Source organism: Schistocerca gregaria, chromosome 3 (assembly GCF_023897955.1).
Source record: "Schistocerca gregaria isolate iqSchGreg1 chromosome 3, iqSchGreg1.2, whole genome shotgun sequence".
Taxonomy (NCBI): domain Eukaryota; kingdom Metazoa; phylum Arthropoda; class Insecta; order Orthoptera; family Acrididae; genus Schistocerca; species Schistocerca gregaria.
The window spans coordinates 358,663,940-358,684,989 of NC_064922.1; the positions used below are offsets into that span (position 1 = coordinate 358,663,940).

Consider the following 21,050-nt stretch of genomic DNA (forward strand, 5'->3'; position numbering starts at 1 on the left):
ATGTTAAACTGCCATCCTGCCTACTGCTGTGCTTGTCATTACTAATGGAACATCTGTACTCTACCTGCTACTGCACACTTTCACCTAAAACTTCCACCAGATTTGTTCCAAATAAATCTTTTCTAATCATTATTTCGTGAGCAAAGAACTGTATACAAAGGACATCTGCTTAGATTAGATTAGATTAGTTTTCGTTCCATAGATCCGTGTTGAGGAGATCCTCGTGGATGTGGAACATGTCACCCTTTTTTTTATTTTTTATTTTTTTAAGCTGAAATAACAATACTAATAGTATAAATATATACAACACATCATTTGTTTCTAGTAAAAAATTCGTCAATGGAGTAGAAGGAGTTGGCCACTAGTAAGTCCTTCAGGCTCCTTTTAAACTGATCTCTATTTGTAACTAATTTTTTTATGTTTGCTGGCAAATGTGTTCAAAGAAAGGTCAGAGGCGAATGCAGACAGGCAATACCAGTAGATACAAGGGCGTCTGGAAAGGACAGAGGGAGGCTCAGAGCACACAACACTGCAGGTGCCAGAAGCCTAGGTGGATATGTATGTGTCTGGCAACACACACAAAGACTTACTTTTTATAGAGTGATGCTGTGATGAAAATACTCATACTACAAAGCTTTTCCACGACCTCACCAATAGTAATATGAACCTACAGATTCCAGATAAAGCATTCACACAAGGACACTTACTTTGAACCACTTAAACAAAAACAACCCAATCACATACATTACCTCAGAACGACCCACACTTAACACCACGAATAAGAGATTTCATACGAGAATGTCTTACATAAAAAGTGGATTTCATGCCAAAATTTCCTACGCAACAGCCACAGGAAGCAAACTGTTAACTGTATATATTAATGATTATTGGCTTCATATACACCAGTTATATATTTTGCTCATTTCATCATCCTCCAAAATAAAATGGTTTCCTCACTGGAAGCTTTCTGTGAGTGTTTGGCTATGTCAATTATTAGAAGATCAAGGAAGGCCGCTCTGCAGGTCCAGTTTTGCAACCACAGCACCACTTACACTGCTGCTGTCATAAGTTTACTCCACAGCAATTCCTTTCATCCTTGACAAAATCCTGTTACACCAGCAATCCATATATCAGTAGTACATGTTATTAAGGGAAAACTGAAATCTTGAAAGTTTAAATTCACAAGGATGAAGAGAAATGTTTTACAAAAACCTTCAGAAAAGAACAAAACTATTAATTTTTTATTACACAGGGTGTATACGAGGACAAGGGAAAAAAATTCTTGTGTTATTCCCGGATTTCCTGGTTAAAAAATAAACTTTCTCCTGGGTGAAAATATGCTTTTTCCATGGTAAAGTGACAGTATACTTTCCCTCAGGATTGTAAAACTTATCAATCTTTTGAATGGTTAAAGTTTTATATCCCCCCCCAAATGAACCCTGGACATTGCCGTTGGTGTGAAGGCTTGTGTGCCTCAGCGATACAGATGGCCGTACCGTAGGTGCAACCACAACAGAGGGGTATCTGTTGAGAGGCCAGACAAACGTATGGTTCCTGGAGAGGGGCAGCAGCCTTTTCAGTAGTTGCAGGGGCAACAGTCTGGATGATTGACTGATGTAGCCTTGTAACACCAACCAAAACGGCCTTGCTGTGCTGGTACTGCGAACAGTTGAAAGTAAGGGGAAACTACAGCCGTAATTTTTCCCAAGGGCATGCAGCTTTACTGTATGGTTAAATGATGATGGCGTCCTCTTGGGTAAAATATTCTGGAGGTAAAATAGTCCCCCATTCGGATCTCCAGGTGGGGACTACTCAAGAGGACGTTATTATCAGGAGAAAGAAAACCAGTGTTCTACGGATCGGAGCGTGGAATGTCAGATCCCTTAATCGGGCAGGTAGGTTAGAAAATTTAAAAAGGGAAATGGATAGGATAAAGTCAGATAGTGGGAATTAATGAAGTTCAGTGGCTGGAGGAACAAGACTTTTGGTCAGGTGAATACAGGGTTATAAATACAAAATCAAATAGGGGTAATGCAGGAGTAGGTTTAATAATGATTAAAAAAAATAGGAGTGCAGGTAAGCTACTACAAACAGCATAGTGAAAGCATTATTGTGGCCAAGATAGACACAAAGCCCACGTCTACTACAGTAGTACAAGTTCATATGCCAACTAGCTCTGCAGATGATGAAGAAATTGATGAAATGTATGATGAGATAAAAGAAATTATTCAGGTAGTGAGGGGAGACGAAAATTTAATAGTCATGGGTGACTCGAATTCCAGAGTAGGAAAAGGGAGACAAGGAAACAGTAGGTGAACATGGATTGGGGGTAAAAAATGAAAGAGAAAGCTGTCTGGTAGAATTTTGCACAGAGCATAACTTAATCGTAGATAACACTTGGTTCAAGAATCATGAAAGAAGGTCGTATACATGGAAGAAGACAGGAGATACTGGCAGGTTTCAGATAGATTATATAATGGTAAGAGAGAGATTTAGGAACCAGGTTTTAAATTGTAAGGCATTTCTAGGGGCAGATGTGGACCCCGGCCACAATCTATTGGTTATGAACTGTAGATTAAACCTGAAGGATCTGCAAAAAGGTGGGAAATTAAGGAGACAGGACCAGGATAAACTGACTAAACTAGAGGTTGTACAGAGTTTCAGAGAGAGCATAAGGGAACAATTGACAGGAATGGGGTAAAGAAATACAGTAGAAGAAGAATGGGTAGCTCTGAGGGATGAAGTAGTGAAGGCACCAGAGAACCAAGTAGGTAAAAAGATGAGGGCTAGTAGAAATCCTTGGGTAACAGAAGAAATATGCAATTTAACTGATGAAAGGAGAAAATATAAAAATACAGTAAATGAAGCAGGCAAAAACGAATACAAGCGTCACAAAAATGAGATTGACAGGAAGTGCAAAATGGCTAAGCAGGCATGGCTAGAGGACAAATGTAAGGATGTAGAGGCTTATCTCACTAGGGGGCAAGATAGATACTGCCTACAGGAAAATTAAAGAGACCTTTGGAGAAAAGAGAGCCACTTGTATCAATATCAAGAGCTCAGATGGAAACCCAGTTATAAGCAAAGAAGGGAAAGCAGAAAGGTGGAAGGAGTATATAGAGGGTCTATACAAAGTGTGATTTATGGAAATGGAAGAGGACGTAGATGAAGATGAAATGGGAGATGTGATACTGCGTGAAGAGTTTGACAGAGAGATGAAAGACCTGAGTCGAAACAAGACCCCGGGAGTAGACAACATTCCATTAGAACTACTGACGGCCTTGGGAGAGCCAGTCCTGACAAAACTCTACCATCTGGTGAGTAAGACATATGAGACAGGCGAAATACCCCCGGACTTCAAGAAGAATATAGTAATTCCAATCCCAAAGAAAGCAGGTGTTGACAAATATGAAAATTACCGAACTATCAGTTTAATAAGTCACAGCTGCAAAATACTAACGCGTATTCTTTACAGACAAATGGAAAAACTGGTAGAAGACGACCTCGGGGAAGATCAGTTTGGATTCCGTAGAAATGTTGGAACACATGAGGCAGTACTGACCTAACGACTTATCTTAGAAGAAAGATTAAGGAAAGGCAAACCTACGTTTCTAGCACTTGTAGAATTAGAGAAAGCTTTTGACAATGTTGACTGGAATACTCTCTTTCAAATTCTAAAGGCGGCAAGGGTAAAATACAGGGAACGAAAGGCTATTTACAATTTGTACAGAAACCAGACGGAGTCGAGGAACATGAAAGGGAAGCAGTGGTTGGGAAGGGAGTGAGACAGGGTTGTAGCCTCTCCCCTAAGTCGGGTGATGCTGAGGGAATTTGATCAGAAAATGAGAGACTTAAAGTAGTAAAAGAGTTTTGCTATTTGAGGAGCAAAATAACTGATGATGGTCGAAGTAGAGAGGATATAAAATGTAGACTGGCAATGGCAAGGGAAGCGTTTCTGAAGAAGAGAAGTTTGTTAATATCGAGTATAGATTTAAGTGTCAGGAAGTAGTTTCTGAAAGTATTTGTATGGAGTGTAGCCATGTATGGAAGTGAAACATGGGCGATAAATAGTTTGGACAAGAAGAGAATAGAAGCTTTCGAAATGTGGTGCTACAGAAGAAGCTGAAGATTAGATGGGTAGATCACAGAACTAATGAGGAGGTATTGTATAGAATTGGAGAGAAGAGGGGTTTGTGGCACAACTTGACAAGAAGAAGGGACCAGTTGGTATATATGTTCTCAGGCATCAGGGGATCACAAATTTATGATTGGAGGGCAGTGTGGAGGGTAAAAATCGTAGAGGTGGACCAAGAGATGAATACACTAAGCAGATTCAGAAGAATGTAGGTTGCACTAAGTACTGGGAGATGAAGAAGCTTGCACAGGATAGAGTAGCATGGAGAGCTGCATCAAACCAGTCTCAGGACTGAAGACCACAACAACAACAACAAACAAACTAAAGGATTTATACACCTGAGTACAACCTCCTGCCACTTTATGAAACAAACCCCCAAAAAAAGTGTGTTTTGGAAAGACCTTTGATTTGCAGCAACATGTACGCTGTATATTTTTGTATTACAAAATTATATAGTCGATTTCCACCAAACACAGAACATTTGTTTCCAAAGCATTGAAATCGAGATTGCCATGCGCTTTTGTAAGCCAATTATAGCTCGTGTCAGGTGATCTTGCCAGCCAATAATAGCAGATATTCATCGTGTTTACATGGGGCTCCCAATACCCGATTACGTAAATCGATCTCCCAATACCGCTCCTGGGTGGTCACTTAATCACTTCAAAATTGATTCTGGAAATCCACTTCTGTTTGCCTGTTTTCCAGTTCCGCAATTGATTTTCGCCGACACGCAAATGGAGCCGGTATTGAAACATGCTTGGGCTGTCAGGTTTCGTCCTGTTTTTAAAAATTTCGGCTAATATTCATGGGGTGGCTTTTTCTACAGTGTAGGGTAAGTAGAAGCTGTTTACACTTCATCTAACTGAAGAGAAATAGCGATTATGCTGACTAAATAATAAACTACATCTGCTGTTTTCCTGGCACCATAGTTAACTGGGCTAACAAATCCGCCTGAGACCTTAACATGTTAACACGACAGCAAAAATCCGTTTCGGAAACTCTGTTCTCGTCTTTCGGGTGATGTGTCACATGTAAAAAGTAGTGATTCAGAGCATAGGACTCTTGCTGTAGTCAGCCTGTAACAACATCACTGTTAAGTAGCGCGAACACACAAACAGAGAAACTTAATGGTTTAAATCAAATGTACAAGAAAAGCTAAGGTTTCACATATAATGTTTGTCTTTTTTGCTGGTGTTACACTTCGATATATTACACAAATGTGCCAGTAAAATTTTAAGTAATGATAAAAATGATCTTCTGGGCTATAATTTCTTGTAAGTGGCTCACCCTCAAAGTGCTAAGCTTCAAATGAAAATCAAATGTTCTGTGATTTAAGAAATTCAAAGTAAGAGGAAACAGCAAACTAAACGTAAACACGGTTCACATGGAGACTATCCCTCATCCCACTACAACTCACACTGCTCTGCACATGCGCGAATCTGGCGGCTTGGGTGTGCCAGAGAAATGTTTCTGGATCGCATCTGGCTGCTTGTTTCTACTGCTGATACAGCTCGTGACTAGTTAGCTTGGATACAGCTAACAGCCGCACTTCAAGTAGCCAAAAGAGTGAGAAGGTACTGTCATACAAGACTCAACTGCTCATGAGCATAAGCCTGCTGGCAACTTCTCAAACGAACCTAATGTTAACTGCTGTGACGTCACAACCATCAAAAGCAGTTTGTTGTTATGAATTATTGCAGTCTTCGTCCTAAAGCCTTCGACACATTTTGCTGTCGGCAGGCGCTCGTGTGTGCGCTGTGTTTTGTTGCTGTAAATGGCGTATTTCCTTTGCAACTTAAGTTTTATTTCTTTTATTTTTTCCTGATAAGTTTTATTGCTGCAGTATTATATTGCAGTAATGGGCTAAAGTAAATTTCTTTGTTAGCGTACCAGTTCTTACCAGTCAAAACTACAAAAATTTAACTGAAAACTAAAACAACAAAAAATTCCCAGGTTTTTCCCAGTTTTCTCCCGGATGAAAAAATTCCCAGGTTTTTCCCCGTTGTCCCGGAGTGTATACAACCAACTTCAAAAAGATGTTAATTTATTTACTTGTGACCCGTTTCAACCATTGTTCTGGTCATCACCAGACTCCTTACTCCATAGGAGTCTGCTGAAGCTAGTGAGAAGCAGGCACCACTCTAGGAGGCATGTAACTGCTGTTCCAATTTTTTTTTTCATTTGTTACAACCACTGACTTTCCAATAGAAACAAGATAAAATGTTTCAAAAAATTTTAAAACTACTAATATTTTTGTCACAGCATTATGTTCTTCATCAACCGCTGAAAAAAAAGTAAATGTATTAACCACTCATTCAGTAGCAGCCGAAATTCTCCCTCGAAGTATTCTTGGCGGGAGTTAAGATGACATGTAAAACTCATCCCAGTGTTACCTAAAATGAAGGGCTGGTCCCTAAGCAGATCTGGAATTGCCCTCTTTTCATGATAAAAGATACACAATTAGGAAAGAAATTAAACAGTAATTAATTGACAAAAGCAACTCTAGTTTAACTCTAGTTTAAACTTTTGGCAAAGCATTTTGAAACATTGGTCATTAACAAGATGATATAACTTTTTAAAAAATATATACAGTATTAAATTACTTTTCACTGAACCATTGGACATTCACACACTAAAACTATCACAAACTAGGTTAGGAATAAAATCAGTCAAAACAAAATCACAAATGCCTTACTGTGAGTTGAACAAGAAAGTCATCAAAAAGTCGAGTTGCAGCAACTGCATCAACAACACTCCTGCTCGTGCTTGTAAGATGGTGCACTGGTGGTGGATTGCGATCTCTGATGCTATTGCCTGTTGGAAATGTGAAAAATTAGATCATATTTCATGCTCATTAAATACATGTTCTTCAATCTTAAAATATATTTGTAAGTTCAAACCAGACAGAATCAAAGTATTCAATAGTAAACTTTTTTCAAAAAGTTTTAATTGCTAAACTTTCCAGTAGTGTGCATTCTCAAAAGAATCTCTACACTGTAGCTAACCCACTATACAACATAGCACTGCATTCACTGCCACTCATCCAAGTTTGGGAGAGGTACTGTCTGCCCAAAACTGTGAACTGGGTTGTGACATGCTCACGTAGTTCAACTAGTATCAGTATTCATTTGTCACTAAACTTCAACTTTTGATATAATGCCATCACTGTAAAACGATCCCACTTCATGGCAACATTCCAAATTATTTTCACATTCCGTTAATGCATATTCTACTACTGTCGTTAATTCTTGAGATTTTGTTTCTTTTAGTGGAGTTCAAAAACTGTACTCATAGCAATTTATTACAACAAACAATACCAAAATTTTAATATAGGGTGCCTTAAAATAGCATGTTTGGTCCTCTACATTCAGCACAATGTGATCAAATTTGTCATCTGCTCAGTCAGTTCTATCCAACAGCCAATTGTGAATAAGCTATCACGTCGAAATCTAAATAACACGTATCATATTCAAATGAAACAGTCAGAAAAAGTGACAACTGTTTAGCTCAGCGTGCATTAACTCTCATTAATACAGCATTCTCTCAATTAAATTTTGAAATGTTGATCCCTTTAAAAAAAAATTCAGTTCCACATCCAGTGAGCAAATATACTGCATTATTAAAATAATAATCATAAAATTACAAATTTTAAAAAAAATTAAGCACACAACAGAATAAGATCAAAAGGTAAAACATGTTTATAACCTAGTCCAGGATGGGAGAATGTATGTGACTAAGCCTAAGGCCAGATGCGAAAGAGGTGATAAGCAGTGGTGGGCATGTCATAAGCTCACAGAAACCATACATTCCAGGATCAGATAAGGAAAACAACAAGTCTTTTACACATGCACTGAAAGAAGTTTATCCAACTGTTCTTGGCCACAACTGGCATTAATTCCAATCAAGCTGAAAAGAAGACAACTAAAAATTATTGTCAACAGAGATAAAGAGTTCAGAGGAATATTTTGTATATATGATTTAAGAGAACTTTAAGGAATTCTGATGTTTCAGTGTTCGTAAATATCATTAGTTATTTACACATATAAAAACCTATCAAATCCCTTAAAAACAATTTTCGAAGGAAGGAAATGACTGTCTGGCACAGCAGTCTTCAGCATTTCCAGCTACACAGTTCCATCACACTTTTCCAAACCATGTCAGGGTAATATGTAGAAATGGAATGAAATTATATTTGTTTTGTACATCAAAACTGTCATTTCTTGCTGCAATGTACTTTATCCCTTCCAGACACGTTACACCTTTCAATTTTAGGTATCCTCGGTGGCATATAGAATGATACAGTTTTGTTTCGATAATTTATATTTGTAAACAATAAAACAGCTCAGTTTCTATCTTGTCTTTTAAGTAAATAAGTGATTACTTACAGTCTTCATGTTCCTGGTTGGCAACTGTTTTTCCTCTCATCTGATTGCATGTTGGAAATTGCATTACAATTTCAATTATAAACCATAAGCACGTTTTCATGTTACAAACTTTTCTCTTCACAATTTTCATATTGTTTGCCTAATTGCTGTGAAGAAAAATTCTGCTTTAAAGTCTTAACAACTGTATTCACTTTGTTTGTTCACATGCATGTTGCCAACAGAACAAAGTATACGCTGGAAAGTTATGTCTATTAATTTCTGTTCTGTTTATACTGTGTGTGTGAGTGAGTGAGAGTGAGTGTGTGTAAGAGAGAGAAAGTGTGAAGTGTGTTTATACATATGGATTATTGTGTGTGTGTGTGTGTGTGTGTGTGTGTGTGTGTGTGTGTGTGTGTATTATTTTATCTATTTGTGTACACAATGAGTAGTTCGTCATATGTACTTGATAATTCAACAGGGTTTTATTTTCTGGGTTTGTGTGTGTGTGTGTGTGTGTGTGTGTGTGTGTGTGTGTGTGTGTGTGGTAATTTTCTTGAGGGATAGGAGCTGCTTTTTATTGTTGATTCTAATTATTTTCATGTCGTCTTCTGTAGGAATTGGTTTGTGACAGTGTTTCCTTGGGTGTTCTGCAAATGTGGTTTGTCCCATACTTCCAGGCTCTCTTGTGTTCTTTGTATCTGACATCAGATGTTCTGCCTATTTGTTATATATATTTGCCTTCACGTGAGTTACACTGTAATTTATATATACCTGGCCTCTGGTATATGTCTACGTCTTTTGTCAGTTTTGAGGTGTATGCAATGTTTATACCATGTCTTTTGAAAATGTTGATGATTTTATGTGTGTGTATGTCACTGTGTATCATCTTGTTTTTTCCTCTCATATTTATTATGTTTTCTCTTATATTTTCCTGATTATTCTGTGAAGTTGTTATGGTACTGCGCGTTTGTGATTATTTCAGTCTGTTGTGTTGTTGTCTGCAATTTTATATTTTCTGCTTTTATTTTACATTTAACTTTGTTGTTTAGCTTTCTGACCGTTAGTATTGTAACCATTGTTTTGGCTATCGGCATTGTTAAATCAAGTTCTTTTTGGTGATTTTCTTCGTTGAGTGGCACTGAGTTGAGTCTATGGAGCATGTATTGAAGTGCTGATTGCTTTTGTGAGTGTAGGCAGTTCGAGGAATGGGGAATGATAATGTCAGTTGCCGCGAGTTTACGGTAAATTTCAAAGATATGCTTATTATTCTGTTTTTTTGAGTGTTATATCAAGAAAGCTAAAGCGGTTATTCTGTTCTCTTTCAATTGTGAATTTTATATTCTTTTATACCTTGTTGATGTCCGTATGTAGTTTATCAATTTTTGCTTGTGGTTCACCTATTAAGCAGAGAATGTCATCCATATACCAGAACCAATATAGTATGTTGTATTCTTTTCCTTCTATTTTTTGAAAATGATATGTTCAATGTGGTTCATAAAGATATTTGTTAGTAATGGGGTTCCAAGTTACAGGGGCCTTTTAATAGGTTCAAATTTGTCATTCTTCACTACCTCAATGAAATTCTTGATACACTGAATGACTGTCATTTTCATTGCCATTGCTCTTCATGCAACATCTGAATATCCAACCATCCGACAGATAAAAATTTGAGAGGAGTATTTCAAAGATGAAATACATTCAGAATACGGAGTACTTCATGGTGCTGTAATATTTTATGATAATGTTGTAGTGATGGATTTTCCCCCCCTCAGAGTGTACTATTATTTAAAATTTACATTATTCTTACTTTCTTGCACAATTATCTATCTTTATCTACACTTTTGCCAATTTTTACTAGTATTTTCAAAAAGTATGTGGTTGTGTTTCAATCCAGCTGCACACCACCCTTTGCACATTCACGTTATTCATGAAATACTATCCTCATGTTGTCCACGTAATGCTCTCCTCCAAGAGCTAACTTGAGAAATCCAAAAATGAAATCCCAAGATGAATGCGATAGGCTGCAGAGTCAATAGTGAAGGGCAGCCCAGTTGCATATTGGCCAGTGTTTGTTGACTTATTCATGCTGTGTAGAGTCTCACTGAGAATCAACACAGTTCTTATCAGGATATCATATCATTTTGGCTGGTAAGTAGCTAATGTAGTGAAGGGGATTACTGTCATAGGCAGCATTGAAGTCAAACATTAGAGGAGGAAATCATTTAGCAGAATGCCTTTGCTATTCCAAAACACTGCAACCGTATCAGCATACAATCATGTATTGACTTTCACTGTTGTTTCTCACTGCTCTTTCACCCCTCCATGTGGTTGTCTTCTATTCAGAGGTTTAACGATGGATCCAGTCTCATCACTTCCGCCAAGAAAGTATCACCTTGTTCCTCACAAGTAGAACCTGTGGGCCATTTTTTTTAGCAAGCTCTCATCCTTTCTTCTACTCACTACACAGCCGTTTCACCAAGGGTCAAGGTGAGGGTTCTTTCTTCAACTACGGGAGTAAATGGTAGCAAATTTCTATGGAATTGCCATTTTTCTTAATGAGATACTTTATTATGACATTTTATGAAACTACAGGATATTTCACTTGTTGTGGCAACTACCAAATGCTTGGGAGGGGGATCAAAAAATAGTCCTCTTCTCAAGCCACCCCTCCTAAAAGCTCTGATCCCTCTCACACCCGGACAGTACCAAATTAAAAAAGGCTCATCTATAACTTTGTGTGAACAAGGAAATCGTAGCTGTGTGACGAATGATGATGCACCAGAGCTTTGGAAGACTTGTATCAAACAAGGCAGAAGGTATAGATAACATTCTTTCATTGAGGGTAGTTGCAACCAAACGACTATTCAAATGTGTATCTAATACATGAGATGGAAGACATACCACCAGACTTTTGGAAAAGTACCATCTATACCAGGTAGCAAGGGCAGATAAGAGTGAGAACTATCACACAATCAGTTTCACAGCTAAGGCATCCAAGTTGCTGACAGCACTAACAAACATAACAAATGGAAAAGAAATTGAGGCTCTTTTAGATGACTATCAGTTTGGCTTTCAGAATGGTAAAGGCACTACACAGGCACTTCCAATGTTTCACTTGACTATGGAAGCACGACACTGTCATAAGATATGTCGATCTAAAAAAAAGTGTTTAACAATGTGAAATGGTGCAAGATGTTCAAAATTCTGAGGAAAATAGGAATAACCTAAAGGGAAAGACGGGTAATATACACTCCTGGAAATGGAAAAAAGAACACATTGACACCGGTGTGTCAGACCCACCATACTTGCTCCGGACACTGCGAGAGGGCTGTACAAGCAATGATCACACGCACGGCACAGCGGACACACCAGGAACCGCGGTGTTGGCCGTCGAATGGCGCTAGCTGCGCAGCATTTGTGCACCGCCGCCGTCAGTGTCAACCTGTTTGCCGTGGCATACGGAGCTCCATCGCAGTATTTAACACTGGTAGCATGCCGCGACAGCGTGGACGTGAACCGTATGTGCAGTTGACGGACTTTGAGCGAGGGCGTATAGTGGGCATGCGGGAGGCCGGGTGGACGTACCGCCGAATTGCTCAACACGTGGGGCGTGAGGTCTCCACAGTACATCGATGTTGTCGCCAGTGGTCGGCGGAAGGTGCACGTGCCCGTCGACCTGGGACCGGACCGCAGCGACGCACGGATGCACGCCAAGACCGTAGGATCCTACGCAGTGCCGTAGGGGACCGTACCGCCACTTCCCAGCAAATTAGGGACACTGTTGCTCCTGGGGTATCGGCGAGGACCATTCGCCACCGTCTCCATGAAGCTGGGCTACTAGGCCGTCTTCCGCTCACGCCCCAACATCGTGCAGCCCGCCTCCAGTGGTGTCGCGACAGGCGTGAATGGAGGGACGAATGGAGAAGTGTCGTCTTCAGCGATGAGAGTCGCTTCTGCCTTGGTGCCAATGATGGTCGTATGCGTGTTTGGCGCCGTGCAGGTGTGCGCCACAATCAGGACTGCATACAACCGAGGCGCACAGGGCCAACACCCGGCATCATGGTGTGGGGAGCGATCTCCTACACTGGCCGTACACCTCTGGTGATCGTCGAGGGGACACTGAATAGTGCACGGTACATCCAAACCGTCATCGAACCCATCGTTCTACCATTCCTAGACCGGCAAGGGAACTTGCTGTTCCAACAGGACAATGCACGTCCGCATGTATCCCGTGCCACCCAACGTGCTCTAGAAGGTGTAAGTCAACTACCCTGGCCAGCAAGATCTCCGGATCTGTCCCCCATTGAGCATGTTTGGGACTGGATGAAGCGTCGTCTCACGCGGTCTGCACGTCCAGCACGAACGTTGGTCCAACTGAGGCGCCAGGTGGAAATGGCATGGCAAGCCGTTCCACAGGACTACATCCAGCATCTCTACGATCATCTCCATGGGAGAATAGCAGCCTGCATTGCTGCGAAAGGTGGATATACACTGTACTTGTGCCAACATTGTGAATGCTCTGTTGCCAGTGTCTATGTGCCTGTGGTTCTGTCAGTGTCATCATGCGATGTAACTGACCCCAGGAACCAACAGGGAATAATAAAAATGGAAGACGAAGAATAAAGTGCTTCAATTAAAAAGAGTGTAAGACACAGACGATTTTTTTTTTTTCACCCCTACCATTCAACTGATATGTTAGTGAAGAATGACAGAAACAAAGGCAGGTTCAAGAGTGGGATTAAGTACAGGGTGAAAGGGTATCACTGAAAATTATTCGTTGATGACATTAATATCCTCAAAGAGAGTGAAGAAGAATTACAGGACCTGCTGAATCGAATAAACAGTTTAATGAGTACAGAATATGGATTGAGATTGAACTGATGAAAGATGAAAGTAACAGGGAGTAGCAGAAATGAGATTAATGATAAATTTAACATTCAAATAGGTGACAATGAAGTAGATGACGTGAAAGAATTCTCCTACCTTGGAGGCGGGGAAAAAGAAGAAGAAGAAGCGAGGAGGACATAAAATGCGGACTAGCACAGGCAAGGAGGGCAGTCCTGGCATTAATTTGAGAAAGAATTTTTCAGAAAGTATATTTGGAGCTTAAGATTGTATGGTGCAGTCCACCCTGCCCTAGGCTACAAGAAAACTGGAAATGAAGGGAACTTACATGTTTGACATTAGATGCCATACAAGAAAGTTGAAAACTAGATGGACTATAAGATATAGAATGAGGAAGTACTCCACACAATCAAAATGGGGAGGAACAGCTGGAAACACTGACAAGCTGAAGAAGTACTGTCCTACACTCATACTCTCAGCTGGAAATATCACTTTGCCATGAAGAGAAATGATCCTAATCCTACTCCTAATGATCCAACTCCCCAAGACACTATCCAAATCGAAACCTGCCTGGAACAGCTCCGTCCTCCGGCACAGCAGGACCCACCTTCCTCAAAAATCACCCTCTCCCAACCTTCCAGCAGTTTCTGACTTCCAGCTTTGCCTCTCAATCCTCCTTAAAAAAACCTTAATCTTACTCCCAACATCACCACTGCTGAAGCCCAATCTATCCGCGATCTGAAGGCTGACCGATCTATCGTCATTCTTCCGGCGGACAAGGGTTCCACGACCGTGGTACTTGATCATCGGGAGTATGTGGCTGAGGGACTGTGTCAGCTTTCAGACAACACCACATACAAAGTTTGCCAAGATAATCCCATTCCTGATGTCCAGGCGGAGCATCAAGGAATTCTCAGAACCTTAGGCCCCCTACAAAACCTTTCACCTGACCCCACCAACACCCCGTACCCCTACCTTCTACTTTCTTCCTAAAATTCACAAACCCAATCATCCCGGCCGCCCCATTGTATCTGGTTACCAAGCCCCCACAGAACGTATCTCTGCCTACGTAGATCAACACCTTCAACCCATTACATGCAGTCTCCCATCCTTCATCAAAGACACCAACCACTTTCTCGAATGCCTGGAATCCTTACCCAATTTGTTACCCCCGAAAACCCTCCATGTTACCATTGATGCCACTTCCTTGTACACAAATATCCCGCACGTCCAGGGCCTCGCTGCGATGGAGCACTTCCTTTCATGCCGATCACCTGCCACCCTACCTAAAACCTCTTAGCCAGCTTCATCCTGACCCACAACTTCTTCACTTTTGAAGGCCAGACATACCAACAATTAAAGGGAACAGACATGAGTACCAGGATGGCCCCAACGTACGCCAACCTATTCATGGGTCGCTTAGAGGAAGCCGTCTTGTTTACCCAGGCCTGCCAACCCAAAGTTTGGTACAGATTTATTGATGACATCTTCATGATCTGGACTCACAGTGAAGAAGAACTCCAGAATTTCCTCTCCAACCTCAACTCCTTTGGTTCCATCAGATTCACCTGGTCCTACTCCAAAACCCATGCCACTTTCCTTGACGTCGACCTCCATCTGTCCAATGGCCAGCTTCACACGTCCGTCCACAACCAATCCACCAACAAGCAACAGTACCTCCATTATGACAGCTGCCACCCATTCCACATCAAACGGTCCTTCCCTACAGCCTAGGTCTTCGTGGCAAACAAATCTGCTACAGTCAGGAATCCTTGAAACATTACACCAACAACCTGAAAACAGCTTTCACATCCCGCAACTACCCTCCCGACCTGGTACAGAAGCAAATAACCAGAGCCACTTCCTCATCCCCTCAAACCCAGAACTTCCCACAGAAGAACCACAAAAGTGCCCCACTTGTGACAGGATACTTCCGGGACTGGATCAGACTCTGAATGTGGCTCTCCAGCAGGGATACGACTTCCTAAAATCCTGCCCCGAAATGAGATCCGTCCTTCATGAAATCCTCCCCACTCCACCAAGAGTGTCTTTCCGCCGTCCACCTAACCTTTGTAACAAACTGTCCATTCGCATGAATGGACACAGGCAGACAGTGTTTGTTGGTAATGAGGATCACCCTATGGCTAAACATGCCTTGGTGCACAGCCAGCACATCTTGGCACAGTGTTACACCATCCGGGTTATCTGGATACTTCCCACGAACACCAACCTATCCAAACTCCGGAGATGGCAACTTGCCCTTCAATATATCCTCTCTTCTCATTATCCACCAGGCCTCAATCTCCGCTAATTTCAAGTTGCCGCCACTCATACCTCACCTGTCATTCAACATTATCTTTGCCTCTGCACTTCTGCCTCAACTGACATCTCTGCGCAAACTCTTTGCCTTTAAATATGTCTGCTTATATATATATATATATATATATATATATATATATATATATATATATATATATATATATATATATTTATTAAAAACAAAGATTCCAAGACTTACCAAGCGGGAAAGCGCCGGCAGACAGGCACATGAACAAAACACACAAACACACACACAGAATTCGAGCTTTCGCAACTGGCAGTTGCCTCGTCAGGAAGGATTAGACATGCTTCCTGACGAAGCAACTGCCAGTTGCGAAAGCTCGAATTCTGTGTGTGTGTTTGTGTGTTTTGTTCATGTGCCTGTCTGCCGGCGCTTTCCCGCTTGGTAAGTCTTGGAATCTTTGTTTTTAATATATTTTTCCCATGTGGAAGTTTCTTTCTGTTTTACATATATATATATATATATATATATATATATATATATATATGTGTGTGTGTGTGTGTGTTTGCACGAGTATATACATATCCTTTTTCCCCCCTAAGGTAAGTCTTTCTGCTCCCGGTATTGGAATGACTCCTTACCCTCTCCCTTGAAACCCACATCCTTTCATCTTTCCCTCTCCTTCCCTCTTTCCTGACGAACCAACCGCCAGTTGCGAAAGCTCGAATTTTGTGTGTCTATCGACCGGCCCGCATTTTTGTTTGGTAAGTCACATCATCTTTGTTTTTAGATATCTTTTTTCCACGTGGAGTGTTTCTCTCTATTTTATTTGTATAAGCAATCATAGGTGAAAAGAAGAATACCCTAACTTTATTCATTGGCAAAGAATAAAATGAAAATGCAACTTACGCATGCCATTCACATTCAACACTAAACGGCACTGGTAAGTAAAAACCATATGTATTCTTTGAAAAAAAAATTCCTAATACATGTGAGGTTCATCTGTAAGCCGGAGCTGTAAACAGGTAAGAGCTGAAAACAGTTATCAATCATTTTTCTCAATGTATACTTTATATTTTGCTGTTAATTGTCTTTTCAGTGTAAAGAATTACAACAGGCAGCTTGGGTGCACAAATTAAGAGATATATCCTCATTCTGTTATTGTAAATTGAAAAGATAACTTAAGTAAAACGTGAGCAAAGATGCAAGCAACAATAAGAAATATTAATAACTTTAAATGTATACTATATTAAAAATAAAGATTCCAAGACTTACCAAGCGGGAAAGCGCCGGCAGACAGGCACATGAACAAAACACACAAACACACACACAGAATTACAAGCTTTCGCAACTGGCAGTTGCTTCGTCAGGAAGGAAGGAAGGAGAGGGAAAAATGAAAGGGTGTGGGTTTTAAGGGAGAGGGTAAGGAGTCATTCCAATCCCGGGAGCGGAAAGACTTCCCTTAGGGGAAAAAAAGGACAGGTGTACACTCGCGCACTCCTTACCCTCTCCCTTAAAACCCACACCCTTTCATTTTTCCCTCTCCTTCCTTCCTTCCTGACGAAGCAACTGCCAGTTGCGAAAGCTTGTAATTCTGTGTGTGTGTTTGTGTGTTTTGATCATGTGCCTGTCTGCCGGCGCTTTCCCGCTTGGTAAGTCTTGGAATCTTTATTTTTAATATATTTTTCCCATGTGGAAGTTTCTTTCTGTTTTATTTACATCGTCATTAATTTAAATGTATACTGGTATATAAAACGTATATAAAAATTCTGAAAGATCAATTCGGAAAAAAAAAGAAAAAAAAAAGAAAGAAAGAAAAAAGAAAGAAAAAAAACACCCGTATCTTTGAAATTCTTCCACCTTGCATATAATTTTGTTTTCCTTGACATTTTGACACAAAAACTAGACGAGTTCACTTAATGGTGAAGGATATGACATTTTCACAGCAGCTGCTGTCAAGTTTATACAACAACGGATTTTGTCTTTGTGCTGATGATGATGGCAAAGTATCAACTATATCGTATACAACTACAAAAGAGATTTGTTGGGGGCCAATGCATGTCTAATCATTTTTGTCAATGTATATGCATGTATTACATGTAACACGGAACACAGAGAAGAGGACCCAAACAGCATCATTCCTACTGGGCCGTGGAATGAATTGTGCTTTAGCAGTAGGCATGTAGTTAATCTCAACACCTTTAAATTGTATTGTGTGGACTGACCATGTCAATAGATGACCATTTTTCCAATGTAATGGAGCTCCTCACTCAGAAATGTGGAATTCAATTCACAACAAACAGATTAAAATTTTATCACTTGCTTCAACTTCATGGAGCATTGCCAGAGTAGCATTTACTGCTGGTGTTACAGAGCACATAGTACTTGTAGTAAGAAAAACGAGAGAGAGTAGTGAATCAATTGCTGCTCCAGAACGCTATTTTACGAAAATGATGATTGTTAGAGACTTTGTGGAAGGGATAAAAGATTATGTTTCCACCATGACAAATAACATGAAAATTCACATGCAGAAAAGATTTACTTTTGTTAATTTAAAAAAAGTTGTGCATAAAATATACCATGAAATACAGGATGTTACTAAGTTCTTTGTTTCTTCACAGAAGGTCAACTTGTACGAAAGTCTCTTGAAAGAAGGGGAAAGTACAATGAGGACAGTTCCATAAACACAATCAAACTATACATTTCTAGGCATTGCTACTAACACTTTTCTAATGAACGGAACATATGCAAATGGGACCACTGTTGTTATGGAAGCTCAAGAAAAAGCTTTGTAGACACAGCTGCACGTCTGGCTGTATATGGATTTCAAATACGATACATAGGAATGGTACATAGGACATATTTCCCAGGCATCATTTGAATTTAAAGGCATTGAGATTAACTGTATGCCTGCTGCTGAATCACAATTCCTTTCATGGCCTGTGAGGAAAGTTGCTGTTTGGGCCCTCTGAGGAATGGCGCTGTTCAGGCCCCCTTCTCCAGTGTTACATTTGAGGCGCATGTCCCCTCATTACAAAGACAAAGTGTGCAGTTGTATAAAGTTGAGAACAGGTATTATGAAAAAATCATATCTCTCATCATTAAGTGAACTCATTTAGTTTTTGTAACAAGATGCCACACAAAACGAAATTATAACAAAGGTGCAAGAGTTTTAAAGATACAGTTACGTTCTTCATATTTTAATTTTTTTTTTTATGAAACTGTTCTTTGGGGAATTTTCATATTTGTTTTATGTACCAGTACATATATTTAAAGTTATTAATGATTCTCATTATTGCTTGCACCTTTCTCACATTTTACTTAAGTTATCTTTTCAATTTCCAGTAACAGAATAAGGATATATCCCTTCATTTGTGCATCCAAGCTGCCTCTTGTATTTCTGTACACTGAAAAGACAATTAACAGTGAAATACAACATATACGTCAAACGTCAAGAAAAATGATTGATAACTGTTTTCAGCTCTCACCTGTTTACAGTTCCGACTTACAGGTGAACCACATATATATCAGGAAAAAATTTTCAAGTAATACACTCGGTTTTTACTTACCAATGCCATGAAGTGTTGAATATGAATCACATGTGTAAGTGGCATTTTCATTTTATTCTTTGCCAATGAATAAAGTTAGTTAGGGTATTCTTCTTTTCACCTATGACTGCTAACAGATATGTAAGAATTTCAGAGAAAAATCAACTTATGATTCAACTGGTTGCATCAGCCCCCCAACTTAGAAATTCATCAAATTATTATTTTTTTTAATGGATTCATCTTTAAGTGCAAGGTAAGAACTACTAACTGCAATGTCAAATGGTTCTCATTATTATTTATACTTAATACTAGCACTAACGAGTTTCAGTGCACAAGATGAGGTCTGTACTATTATTCTGTGCAAAGTTATGATTTTTTTTTTTTTAAATCACAAATTTAAAGCACAACAAGGAAAAGTGTCTTTTTCAATATTTTTTAGAAGAAATCTGAATTATGTATCTTGCTTTTTATACATCATATCAATTTAGTGGCCTACATACTAAATGCACAAAAAAATTTAGGTCTGTAGTAGGTGTCAGAAAACAGGGAAACTGGTGCCTGATTAATGACCATGTAAACACCCTTGAGCCTTCATACTGGAGTTAGGACAGTGCTATTTGGCAGTTTTACTATTAAGACATGTAGGTATCCATGTACCAAATATGATTAAATTCTCAAATGGTCACCTTAGAAACCACCGAAATAACTGTGATTTTTTTTTTTTTTTTTTGTCTGTAATCATATATCATACTTGACTTTCAACTAAAAATAAAGAATGACCTGATAACAGTTTTGCCTGAAATCATTTTACATATTTAAGAAATCACTGTTTGAGCCATATGAATTAGATTTCTATATTCCCAGAATTCAACAGAGTTATTAACCCCCCCCCCCCTCTCCCTCCTCATGAAGATACGCCATTTTTCTCATATCTGGAAAAATTTGACAGTGAAAGGTTAAAAATAAGCCAAGTTTTTTCCCCCTAAAGTAATGCAATCCAAATGGGAAGCTTCAGCCAAGGCTTTTATATGGGTTGGTTGAGAATTAACTCCCTATTGATAAATTCTTATAACTTTTCATACTTTACTAATTTTCATGAAACGAACAACAGTTTGTTCCTTACAGTGGTAAAATTTATTACAATTATGTCATTGTAGAGATCAATGGTGAGCCACCTTGCATAAGTGGGGCCAGCTGGCATCTGGATACTAAGTATGGTGATCCGGGTACAAGTACAGAGATGGTGCTGAAGTATGAAAGGACCTTGTGCAAAGACCATAACGAATTATCATTCTAAGGTAATGGACACAGGTTGTGTGTGTAAGATGTTACAAGAAGTGGTCAACCTCAACATGCAGGACAGAGAAAAACATGCAAATGGTTCAGGAAATGGAACTTCCTGGACGTGCCCGCGAAAGGCAAAGGTCCTGAGTTCGAGTCACGGTCCAGCACACAGTTTTGATCTGTGAAGAAGTTTCATATCAGTGCACACACTGCTGCAGAGTGAAAATTCCATTCTGTGTTCAGAAAATGTTCACTCTTAACTCCTCAAAAATCACAAAGACAGGCACCTTGTGAAAATGGTTTCACCTGACACACAGTCAAAACACTTCTGAACAGAGAGTTGAATTTTCATCCATGGAAACCATATTACTGTCAGGAATTATCACCGGAAGACTGTGTTCATCAGTTGGAATACGGAGTGATGATACTCTCTTAGTATGAAGACTGGTCCGCTATTTTTGGTAATATCCTGTGGGCTGATGAAGCTGTGTTTATTGTCGGGGAAGGTTGTTAACTGGCATAATTGTTGTTATTGGCCAACAAAGGATCCTAGGATGGTTGCAGAATGAAGCCAACACTGCCCAAAGGTCACA

The 21,050-nt window shown here is 39.7% G+C and overlaps 1 protein-coding gene across 2 annotated transcripts in view; it reads right to left on the reverse strand.

Annotated features, from left to right (window-relative positions):
• LOC126354047 (DNA polymerase delta subunit 2) overlaps positions 1-21,050 on the reverse strand; it is a 123,725-nt gene that overhangs the window by 19,575 nt on the left and 83,100 nt on the right. For both annotated transcript variants that reach the window (XM_050003393.1, XM_050003392.1), the window contains exon 5: positions 6,831-6,949. In XM_050003393.1, coding sequence (XP_049859350.1) covers positions 6,831-6,949 — 119 coding nt within the window. The remainder of the gene's footprint in view (positions 1-6,830; positions 6,950-21,050) is intronic.